Source organism: Zonotrichia leucophrys, chromosome 1A (assembly GCF_028769735.1).
Source record: "Zonotrichia leucophrys gambelii isolate GWCS_2022_RI chromosome 1A, RI_Zleu_2.0, whole genome shotgun sequence".
In the NCBI taxonomy this organism is placed as follows: Eukaryota; Metazoa; Chordata; class Aves; order Passeriformes; family Passerellidae; genus Zonotrichia; species Zonotrichia leucophrys.
In genome coordinates, this window is record NC_088170.1 from 68,001,324 (window position 1) to 68,014,200 (window position 12,877).

Sequence of the window (12,877 nt, forward strand, 5' to 3'; positions counted from 1 at the left end):
ACCTGGCACCAAACCCTTCTGCTGAGTTCTCAAGAGCAAAACCAGAACCTGGTAAAACATGTTTGTGTCAATGAGCTCTTTGCAAACTTTCTCTTCTCTGTTCTCAGCAAACTGCTTTTATTGTCATTTGTTTTGGGAAATGTTATGGGATGCATGATCTAGGAGTTTGTCCATAAACCAGTCCTATATCCACCCTTTTTGGTGGGAACTGGTAAAGAACATGAATTACAACCCATACTGGTACAAGTACCAGAAAATTGTACCAGTATGGGTTTAGAAAATATTTAAAGCTGTAATTTTCAGCTTGTTATCAAGTTTGTTTTTGAAAGAAACAAGTAAGACAGATGGTCCTGGACTTGGAGACTCTGTACAGCAAAAGATCAACTGCTAACAGGACAACTTCACTAAATTCAGGTAGGACCACCTGTTCTTTTGTGGCTATTTCTTTATGGTCTTCTTGTCCACATCCAGGTCCCAGGAACCATCCCACAAATCGTTGGGTCTGTGGAGTTTCCTCATCTTTGTTTAAAAACCTCAATAAAAGAGTGAATAAAAAGAAGCAATTCTGTCAAATAACAAATCAGTACCTTTCTCTTGCAGTCATCCTCTGTGGAAAGTTTATTTTTGAAACAAATACCCATCTGCCTTTCTAATCTTTCACACATATTTGATCAGTTTCTGTTGTGCTTCATAAGGGCAGCTGCTCATGGCCATTTACACAAGCAATTCCCTCATGTGTCTAAACCTGCCTGAAGTATTTTTTTTAATTGTGGTATACAGTATACAAGTTATTGTTTTTTTATTTTTTTTATTTTTTTTTTTACTCTTGAGCAATAAGCAACAAAATCAAAGAATCTCACAGTAAGTTGTTTTGTTTTCTAATGACTCAAGCCTTTTTATGGATTCACTTTTGGAGTCATCACTCCATGTGGCCAGCAGCAAAATGAAAATAATTTGCCACAGACTACTGCATACCATAAACAGGATGAATAATTAGTTGGGGTGGCTTCAGTAATTAAATAAAATAGAAGGAAGAAAAAACCTAAGGACTACATCTGAAGTTGTAAATTTAATTCATGCTCAAGGAAGAAAAAGCTGTGCTAAATCACCTCTAGAAATATAAACAAAAATGATCATTTATTTGCTTTGGTAAAATGGTATTCTTCACTTTTTTTTTTTTTTTTCATGTAAAAGCTGCAATCCTGCAGCAAGAGAGAGGCTGGGGAACCTCCAGCAAAGTGAAAGAGCCTTTTGGATGGATACAGGACCACACATGGGGATTTTACAGCAGGATTTGGGCCAATATGTTACACTGAAAAAGAACAATTGGGAAAGGGATATGAATCATAGCTGAGACAGTATCTTCATTAAAATACATTCAGCATTTCAAAAGGCTCCAAAAATCAGTCCTCCAGCTCTTATAATTTAAAAGACCACAGAACAGAGAAATGTGGGTATGTCAGTAAATACACTCACAAAGATTGATGAAAGCTGTAAAGATCACTGGAATTCCTTCAGCACACCTTGGAGAGGAGCAAGATCATTTTTCATTACTCTGCCTCCTCACTTAGGTGGTCTATTGATCATATCAAAAATGATTTCACCATTACATGCTCTTTTACAGCACAAGTTGGATTGACACCCAGAGCAGCAGTTCTGTCAAAGCACAGTTAACACAGCCCTTCCCTGCTAAAATAACTGGGATGCCCATTAGCACAGCAATAAACACAGAATTTTACTGCTTGTGCTCTATTGTTTCATTTTCCCAAACAGTGGTTAGACCTTCTCCATTTTTCTCCCTTGTCACTGTCATATTTTCTGGAAAAATCTCCTTGCCCAGGACTCTTCTCCTGGGAAGCTGAGAAAAATGAAAACAATATTATCTCATTTGCTTCTCCTGTGTTTTACTGCCTTGGAATGTGGTTGGAGATTTTTTATCCAACAGGTGATTGTTTCATTGGTTTCATGTGAATTGTTTTTGACTCACTGGCCAATGGGGGCCAAGCTGTGTTGGAGAGAGTCACGAGATTCATGAGTATCTTTTTAGCCTTCTGTAAGTATCCTTTCTGTATTCTTTACTATAGTTTAGTATAGGTTAGTTTAGTATTCTTTAATATAATATAGATCATATAATAATAAATTAATAAATAATTAAAATAATATTCAGTAATATATTGATATTATTGTAAATATCCTTTCTCTATTATTTAGTACAGTTTAGTATAGGTTATTTTAGTATTCTTTAATATAATATAGAAAATAAATTAATAAATAATTAAAATAATATTCAATAATAATAATAAATATTAAACCAATACTGAATATTATTTTACATTAAATAAATTTAAAAATAAAAATTAAATTAAACATTAAATTAAATATTAAATTCATTAATAAAATAATAAATTAGCCTGAGAATGGAGTCAGATTCATCATTCCTTCCAACGACGGGGGTCTCAGAAAACACAACACTCCCTGAAGTATCATTTCTTTTTCCCCCTCTGCTCTTCAATTCCTCAATGAATTCTCCTCTGGAGCTCCCCCTTGGGTAAGCCATGTCTCACAGGGTAACCAACACCGCCCACAGCTGTGTCCCACCATGGCCCCACGCTGCTGCCACTCCGTCTGCGCGAGGCTTTGGTCACGGTGCCTGAGCTGCTGCAAACACTGCCCTCATTCATCCCAACGTGCACAGGGAGGGGCTTCCAGCAGGATTCCTTTACCTGTTTCCCCACCACAAAACAGTGCAATAAATGGAATGGGTCATGAGCTACTTGGCTGGTAATGCAAACCTAAGGCTTGACAAGTCAATAAAAAGCCAATCCTCGCCTTCCCAGCCACACGTAGGGAGCCAAGGCTGGAGGCAAACAATTTGGATATGCCTGCACAGGGAGCTTAATGAACCCCATTATTCAGCTTTTGTGGGCAAACAATATGAAGACAATAATGTAAATTATCAAAGTCTGACTAGCACACCACTAAATAGCACCCAAAGTTCAAAAGTTTCTTCACTGATTTATCTGTATGAGAACAACTCCATTAAAAACTGAAGCTCCTGAATATACATCAAAGATGATTCTGTAACAATCAGGTACATTCCTGGAAACGCTGAACTCAAACTAGCAGCAGTCTTGTATATCCAGCTTTATTTCCACAACTCACTTGGAGCTTGAACAGTTTTAAAAGAACAAATATCCATGTTACAGCAGCAACTCAGATTCCCAATGAGCTTTGGGGAGCACCAACACAGTCCTTGCCTAATTTCTTCAGCCAGGTCAATAAGAATCATATGGATGTATTTGTTAAAACCTTCTTCTTCCCTTTCTTGGTGCCATGACCTTTCAAAGTCTGATTGTGTATGTGTGTGTGTGCAGTTTTCCCAAGAAAATTCAATCTCTGGAGGGTTTGCAACTCAACTCTTTTGTAAATTAAGCTTGTAGTAGTAGATAGAAGATCCCTCATTATGGCATCTCTTTTTTGGTGAGCATACACTTGGTGGAACTCTGCATGCTACAGGTGACATTCTATAGCTTTGTGGGATTTCAAAAAGTATGAGTGAAGAACTAATTTACTAAAATTTCGTGTTGCACTTAAAATAACAAATTATTGAGCAAACAGAACTGAAAGAGGGTAGGGTTACATTGGACATTGGGAAAAAATTTTTCCTTGTGGGGGTTGTAGAAGTTCTTAGATGAATAATCTAATCAAGAAACTTGGTGTAATAAACTAGGTCCTGTCCTCCTAGTCCCAAAAATATTCTTCTGGGTCACTGATGTTAACCAGAGAGGTCACATCTATGATTACAGGGTAATTTCTCCATCTCGACCCTTGGTTTTGAGATTCTCTAGACAGGACATCAGCTGGTTCTGCTCATGGCTTTTGTCAGGGGGGTATCATGCAGCTGAATGAGCCCCCACAAAAAAATAAAATAACCTTGCACTGATAATATCCTACCAAGTAATAAAGATTTTTTTAGTGGGGCCAATTAAGTATCTGGGTAACAAAATTTTTTCATCCCTTAATCCTTTTAGGATTTTATCTTACAATCCACAGGTTATTTAATATACATTTTTATAAGCACACACACAAAGGTATCTGTGGATGTGTGTGATTTGTTTTTGGAGAAAGTCACGTATCTACTCACTTAAAAAATATAGAAGACAAGGGGCAATTTCATTAGAGCAGGAGGTCAGGTTTACCAGTTAAACATTGTTAAAATGCCTGTCTTTCTCCTCTTCCTGTCTGCTTTCCAGGTTCCCTGCTGATGGCAGAGTTATGATACGGGTCTGGAGCAAAAGTCTGAAATTTAAGGTAAATTTGGAGACCTAATTTCACAAAAAACATATATCCTGCTTCCAGGGCACAGAAACACTGGAACAGCACCCAGTGAGTAGTGCTGTGCTTTGTGGTCTGGCATTAGTGTCAGCAGCCATATGTTTTTTCTTAAAAGCTGTTTTTAAATGTAGCATAAATTTATCAGAAGTATCAAACATTACAGCATGTACTTTTGCTGAAGTTTATGTCAGCTGTAGCAGTAGCTGGAATGTCAACACTTTATCAATAGACAGAATTTAAAAAAACTTATGTGTATGAAAAATGATAGTGCTTAGGAAAAATAACAAGACAAAAAGAAGCCATGATGTAATTGAATAAAAGTATTAAACTCTACTCATTATTTGCAGTTAATTTAAAATTTAAAAGTCTGTGTTTTTTGTTTTGCTTGTTTTGTTTTGAAAAAAGATAGCATCACTGGTTCCTTCCTATACTAACTCAGTTAGCAATCTACCTTGATAACACTGGAATGGAAAAAAAAAAAAAGTGAAAAACCCTTCCAACATATCATTCAAATCATATCTAAAAAAGTGGTCATAAATATTTTAGAACCCAAGCAAACCAATAAGAGCAAGGCCCATTAAGGATAAGATCTTTTACAACAAATTAAATAAAACAATTTATTGAAGCCTGGACTTGAGATAAACTAGATTTACTAGCTGACCTTTTATTCATTTAAAGAACAAAATTAGCTCTAATTGCATTAGAATGGAATCCAGTAAATTTTTTCTAATGTGGCATCCATGCAAGTATTGCTGTAATTGTTTACAACTAAGATGGAAATGCTTTGATAATAATCTACTTTCTTCTTGTTTTACTGTGCAGTTAAAACACTTGCAAAAAAACTCTTAAGTGGGACAGTTTTTCCAATATTGGTCTGTCCATCCATCAGCAATAATGCATTTTCATGTCTATTAACCCAATGTTGTTAATAGGCACTTCTTTTGAGCTGATGAATGTTGTAAAAACATTTGCACTCCACACAAGCCTGAATGCAGGTATTACTTTGAACCTGGGAGAAATATGTACTTTTATTCACAAACACAAGAGAAAAGGCTTTCCTGCTGCTGCCATCACTGCTTTGTACATGGGTCCAAGCAGAGGAGTCAAGAAGTAAAATTATAAAATCATAGAATGATTTGGGTTGGAAAGGACCTTAAAGATCATCCAGATCCAACCCCTGCCATGGGCAGGGACATCTTCCACTATCCCTGGGTGCTCCAAGCCCTGTCCAACCTGGCCTTGGACACTTCCAGGGATCCAGGGCAGCCACAGCTTCTCTGGGCACCCTGTGCCAGGGCCTCACCACTCTCACAGAGAAGAATTTCTTCCTCACATCCCATCTAACCCTGCCCTCTGTCAGTTTGAAGCCATTCCCCACTATCCTGGCACTCCATGCCTTTGTACAAAGTCCCTCTGCAGTTTTTTGGAGCCCCTTAGGCACTGGAAGGGGCTCTGAGGTCTCTCCACAGCCTCCACTTCTCCAGGCTGAGGAGCCCCACTGCTCACTGCACTGCAAAGGCATTTTGCTCACTGCTGCTGTGTGACTCAGCCAGCTTGTGCTGAGTTTATGGTGTGATGTGTGTCTCCATTCCGTGCACCATCAATCTGACACTTTTGCTTCACACTCCTGAAAGCCCTGTGCCTCATGAAGATCTGTAGGTGCTTCTATTAAAGATGTTCTATATGACATTCCCCCAAACAAATTAACTTCCAATTGAACAGGTACTTGGGTACTTCCAAAAGCCTCCAAACATCTCTTCTCTCTAGCAGAGAATAGAAATAACCAATTTCTCCACCTAGTTTCTACTCATATCAAATTCTAGGAATCCCTCAAAGTTTTCCTTGCACCTTTCCATGGAGATTCATGGTATCCTTAAACAATCCCATGCCAGTTAACTCCAGAGACAGGTGAAGTGAAACACAACATTTTTATATGATAATTGCCAGATATTTAGAAGCTCATTACCAACACAGATGAAATATAAGTTTAATTCTCCCTTTCTAAAACACATCAAAAACCATTTCTTTCTGCCTGTTGTGAGATCCTCAGATGGGGGCAAAGGTGCCACTAAAGATGTAAAATGTAAAAATTTTACACTTTACATCTCTAGTGGCAAAATGTAAAATTGAATCTGGAAAAAAAGTGAGTTTCCCAAAAGCCCATGAAATGAGATGTCAGCATCTGAGACCCACTAAGGGCTGGCAGGGATGACAATGATGCACCCACATGACGTGTATCAAACAGATGGAGCCTGAAGTCCCCTCTCAAAATATGTGAGGGTATGAGAAACACTGTGGTGAGATAAGGTTGGAAGGTAACTGGTGCTAAAATATGGTGAACTTTAATTCAGAAGTTGAAAATATTAATTAATTTCCCCCATATAAAGACTCACAGTCCTTGGAAAAGCAGAATTTAAAAGTACCCATGTCTCCTCAAGGAGGAAAATGGATCTGTGGGCTTTCAAGGGACAGCATGTCCAGCCATGCACATTCAAATCATGCTCAGCAGGACAGACAAGTATTCTGAGAGAGCTGGAACTTTATACAGCAACCTGAGGCACAGAAATTTTAGATCACACTTAAATACTGTGAAAGGAAGAAAGCAAAAATGGTTAATAACTGGGGTGAGGGTGTCCCTTAGAAACCAAGGAATCACTGAAGTCCCTTAGCAGCTTCAAACCAGTAAAAGCCATGATTACCTACTGGGGAGAAGTAGGACAGCAGAGAAAAAGAAAATAATCATCAAAATCCCATTTAACTTCTAGAGCAGAAAAATCAGTGATTAGGAGGTTTGGTTCGTAATGGCTGTATAAGAGAAACAACTGCATTAGCAGTATTTAATGTGAGGAATGGAAATGAAAGATCTGTGTGTGCTCATGTTTACCATTGGACATGAAAGTGTGCTTTGTGCCACGAAATCAACACGAAAAACCTGATTAAAAGAAACCCTTCACATCCAAGGCAGGAGCAGCCTAAAAGCCCGGTGACGCATGGATTCCCCAGCCTCTCCAGCCTCCTGTTTGTGCTGCATGATCTCAGGATAGGGATCACCCTATTTATGCTCATCCAGTACAAAGTAACTATTATTTGTACAACAGCACCCAATAATTAGGGAGCTAATGAAGCAGCACTTGAAATGCGTTAGGCACACTCATGAATAATCATCAACAGTTATAATAAAACAGATGTGTATAAAGGAATTCCAACTGTTATGTTTTAAAGCATAAAACAACTGTTAGCTGGGGAGTGTTGTGAAACTTAGCTGTAGGTTACACTCAGGATAAGCATCCATTACAGAAACCTCACTAAATGGCACTGGAGGCAGCATGCCAGCCCAGATGGAGTCCTGTAATCCATGCCCTAGAAAGACATGGAATGGCACACACAGTAGGATGGATGGAAGGTGATGAGACTCACTTTGCTGTATAAATGTAATTTGCCATTAATTTTTAAGCTTTTCCCACTGAAAAGAAGAGCTCCCACAAGTGCCAGAGGTGAGCACACACCTCACAGATGGATTTATTTGTACTTACATCTTGTCTTGGCCTGCGCCCACTCTTAAAGTCAGCCGGGGAATAACCGGAGATGGAGCTGGAACAACTGGTTCCACCTTTATCTGTACAGGGGAACACAATCATCAATCAAAGACTGCAAGCAGACTCCCAAAATATATTAATTACATGAAAGCACTGATGAAGCTAACCAGAGCATATCAGCTTAATGAAACAAAACTATGACAGACTAATCACTGCTCTCTCACACTTTGTCCCATGGTGTGGATGGGTCTCAGTCTGCAGGGAGTCTCAGCTGCAGAAATTCATAAATACAAACTCTAAGCTAAAAAAAACCAACTTCAAATTTTGCTCCTATTGTACCTCCAATTTCTTAGCAAATCTTCCTGATTAAGTACTTTTCTAGAGACACGAAACTTCCCAGTTTGTTTCTAAACAATGACATGAAATGCTTTGATGTTAGTGCTCAAACTTGTCAGGCACCCATTAGTGTTTGCATGTTTTTCTGAGATTTAAATTCAATTATTTCCCAGGTTCATCACATAAATGTACCATGAGTCTCTTGAATCAAAAGGAGAGACAAAGGAAGCAAATAAACTCCAAGGTGAATTCACCAATACTGAATACTTTATGAAAGTTCTTATCCATACCAGGCATAGCAGCCACTGCATTTTACTGCAATTAGGCTGAGGTTTTTAATGACTATTTTTCAAGTGGCCTGGGATTCCAATCTTGGTATCTGGTGGAGTTTAGACCATTTGAATATGTCCTTGAACATGTCCTTGAACTTATGGAACCAGTATATGCCAAAATTACCAACTCCCATTGAGCTACTGGTTTGCAAAACCTGTCCAGAATGACCACAGATGCTACAGCTGACACTGTAATGATTCTCCAGGCATTCATTACTCAACTTATGTCCATATATGACAAGTATATATACATTATATATATATAGATAAACACATAAAAACAGAGATGGAGACTGATCTCATTTTGAGCATGTGTGTCACCATATTTAATAAAACAATCTCTTGGCTGAATCTGCTCCAGGGACTTAGACAAAACTAATATGCATACAACTAAATGGAAACCTGATCAAATTTCCAGTTTCACAAAGCTCTCACAGAAAAAGGGAGGGCAATCAATAAATACAAAGCACAGAATGCAGTGTGGGAGAGAGCAGGCCAGAGTGGGAGGGCTCAAGTAGGACTTATTTTGAGAAAGGTGATAACAAAATCTTGTGCATTTTGGCAAAAGAATTGGAGCTGCTCTCCAGGAGATGTCTAGGCCAGCGAGAGAAAGAGAGCAGCCTGAGTGGTGTTCCTGCTCTGACACAGTGAACTGTGCTTTGCAATGCAGCTCTCCATGGATATGGATTAGCTGATTTCACAGGCCCCTCTGCACTCTTTGTTTATGTAGAACCATTTTTTGTTACGTCATTCCCCTGGAGTGTTGCAAGAGCTTTTTTCCTCTGAAGCTTCAAATGCCTGCAACAATTTCACTGCCATCTTCCATAGGTGACAGGTGAGTCGTTTCTCTGTTTTCCCAGCATCTTAACCTGTAACATCACTCACTGCTTAGAGACTGAAACTGATGCCTGGGTACTGCAGGCTCAGGACTATGGCTTTGCACAGCCTATTTTGCCACTTTTCCTGCAGGTTTCTCCTCCTTCTTTAGTGCCTGTTTTGAATACAAAACATCTCAGGACAGGCATTGCTACTGCAGCTTCCAGCACACAGCACAGAGAGATGCCCACATCATCTATAAAGGTCCTTGGTCTGTTCTAAACAATGGTGGTGTGGGCTCACAGGGCAGGAGAAAAGCACACAAACCACTTCTTTATGCTCAGATACCAACATCACAGTCTGCTAGGAGAGGAAAACAGGGCTCCACCAGAATGAAATCTCATCCTTTGATACAAGAGGACAGGAAGCATCTTTCTACAACATGGGTGTGTGTGTAGGGTTTACATCATTAGACCAGGGAGAAAAGTAAGGAGCATTCACAGTTACATCCTGCAGAGCTTGGTCCTCCTCTACAGGATTTTGACACAGGAGCAAGGGCAGCTTACTTTGGGGCAGCTCAGGCAAGCCCTGATGCAAGGAGGGCTCCATTTCTCATGAAGCAGTTCCTCAACTACTTTAGTTTCCAGCTCAGCTTATTAAGGTTAGCTGAAAGTGGGTCAGCAGCTGCTCCCTGAGCTGCTCAGTCACTCCTACAGCACGCCTGGTAATCTCTGGAGTACAAATGGGGTGTAACTGCTCCAAGTGTTTGCTTTTAATTTGGTGGAGCTCACAAGGCAGTGCCCCAGTTCTCCTTTTTGGCTCTGAGGGCAGCACCCAACACCACTGCAGGGCACGGAGCTGCAGGCAAGCCCTGGGACAAAGCTTCTCCTCCTTGGTGCCACCACCAAACACGCCCGGCACGGAGCCTTCAGCTCCTGTTTTCTGCCATTTATGCAGTGCTCTGTTTGCTGCTCTGTACCTTGCAGCAGCCTGGGGCGAAATTCCAGGAAAAACTTGATAAAAAGCCTCAATCACTCAATGGGATGGGATGTGCACAAAGGTAATAACTACAACAAGGCTCAAAAATGGGAACATTACAGCTGAGTCAGTTTTTGTTTAACTACAGCAATATCAGAAATGGGACTCTGATATTTCCTCCTGTCCATCAGGAGCTGAAACTGCAGTGAGCCCACAAACTCATCTCCCAGGTTGTGCTTACACCTCCAGGGCGGATGCACTGTGGCAGATTAAATGTCCAAGCTGTAACTTGATCATTTGCTCCTGCAGCACAACTGCTGCCTAAATAAGTCATTGTGTGATCTAAAAGCTAAATTAAGGAAACATGTACTTTTAGGGGTTAAAACGAAAGAGCAGCATTCTGGAGTAATACTGGGAATTGGGGCCAGCAGAAGAGCATTTACAGTGGATTACTAAGCTTCCCAAATCACCAAAGAGGTAAAGTCCAGCAATATAAGACTCCTTTGTAGCTAACTAAAAATACATTGTCAGTGGATTTGTCCAGTTTTATGTATAAGCAATACTTCTTTCACCTGAACTAATACTAGTAGTCATATAAGCCCCTTATTGCCATGTGCTGCATTTTTTTTGCTAATCTTCAAGGATTTAGCTTCTTTGCCACATACCTCAGGGCACCAACTGATAAAGCTCTAACTCTCCATTTTTCCAGGACACCAGCAGTGCGGCCTTGCAAAAAATGAAAATCGCTCAAGAGATTTAAAGGGGAAATTTATTTTTAAAATCCTGACTTGCAGCAAAGAGGTGGATTTAAAAAAAGCTTATCTCTCAAGAATCAGTTTAAATTTTAATTCTATCTGGGGACTCTTTCATGCATTCTAGCTTTAAAGTTTATCTTTTGACAGGGACTTTTTGCCAAGGTAATGGGCAGCTTTGTCAATTTAATTTGTCCAAGTTTTTATTAGTGTTTAACTCCTTTTCCTAATATATATTTGGTGAGTCTATACAGAAGCTTTACCAGTTTGTATTTGTTTATGTGTCTTTTTATCACTCTAAAAGCAAACCTGACACAGACAACTGCAGAAGAAATGCAAAACTGAAAATGTGGAAAACAAGCAACTCATTGCCTCTATTTTACATACACCCATATTTAACTTAAAAAGAAATCTCAGCAGAAATTCTCAATGAAATCCTGCACAATATTTCATTGAGAATTTGATTGATTCACAGAAATCAGGCACAAGGGGCACACAGATAAAATGAGGAATCTGTGAAAATGTTGCTGCAGTCTAAAACCAGACATGAAATTATCATGGACAAATGAGCCACCACCCTGTTGATCATGAATTCATCCACAGCAGACAAACATTAGTTCTCCAGATTCTGCATGGAAAAGCCATTTGTAAACTTAAAAAATATATAAAGTTTTGAAATTAGCACTTTGTTGCAAGTCCAGCAGGTAATGTCAGAGTGGCAACAAAAGGACAGTGAGGAATGTCCCAAATTTGAGCTTGTACAAACCAAGTATTACACTCAAAGCAGGATGAAAAGAGCATCTTGGTAAAACTGGAACTCACACAGAGCTTCCTAAGGCTAAGGATGGAGATTTAGGAACTCTTGTATCCAAGGTTATCACACAGGAAGACAATCTTCTTTCTTTTCTTCTTTCTTTTCAATGTTAACAATTTAATGCGTATTATAAGGTGAAGTGACAAAAAAAATTAGAGCAAATCCTGAATTAGGGGAGCTGCTTCTAATGGGATTTCAAATCTGATAACATGCAAATATGCTGGTTTCATTTCTTAAATATTAAATATATTCTCAAGATTAGGTGATATTGGAAAGAAGAAATTATCTTTGCCTGATGTAAATCAGTAAGAGTTACAAGAATGGAAGCTCAAACCCCTTGAAAATTAGCTCTCCCCTTCTGTCTCTCAAGCATAAGACTCCAAAGAAAGGTGACATTTGAACACTTACACCATAATTTGAAAATAATTTTCTTACTTCAAACAAATTGGAGCAACAAGGGGGCAGATTTGCTAAGGGAAGATTCAGCAACTCTTTTCAGCATGTGAGATAACATTTATTTGAAGGCACTCTGCTTCTCATTTCTGTCCACCTGGGAATTTCCAGGCTGCTACAAACTTCAAAATAGAGGATTTTTAGAAACAAATTTAAAGTTTACATGAAAGGTATAGGGCTGCTGCCCTTCTAGTGGAAACCTACAGAACAAACTTCCTGCAGCACAACACTGCATCCCTTTGCTGTGTGTGCTGTTGTTGTGTCTGAGCCTCAGCTTTTCCATGTGAAAAGAAGGTTGAGAAAAGTCAGGGCAATCTCACATTTCAAATTCACAGAACTAGAATTCCACATTTTTCTTTTCCAGAGATGTGGGACAATCTCTGAAGCTCTTGGTGGACACCTTCCTTGGAGTTGTTATCATTAAGAAACACCAATCCTGTAACCACACTTCTCCTCAAAGCTCTTAGACAATGCTCAGCAGCAAACACAGGAATCCATGTGGATTCCTCAAGCAAGTGTGACATC

General features: G+C 39.3%; 1 protein-coding gene across 1 annotated transcript in view; it reads right to left on the reverse strand.

Moving 5' to 3' along the window:
- The window catches only part of TAF3 (TATA-box binding protein associated factor 3), a 114,127-nt gene that overhangs the window by 12,221 nt on the left and 89,029 nt on the right, over positions 1-12,877 (reverse strand). The window contains exon 4 of the mRNA XM_064703056.1: positions 7,869-7,951. Coding sequence (XP_064559126.1) covers positions 7,869-7,951 — 83 coding nt within the window. The remainder of the gene's footprint in view (positions 1-7,868; positions 7,952-12,877) is intronic.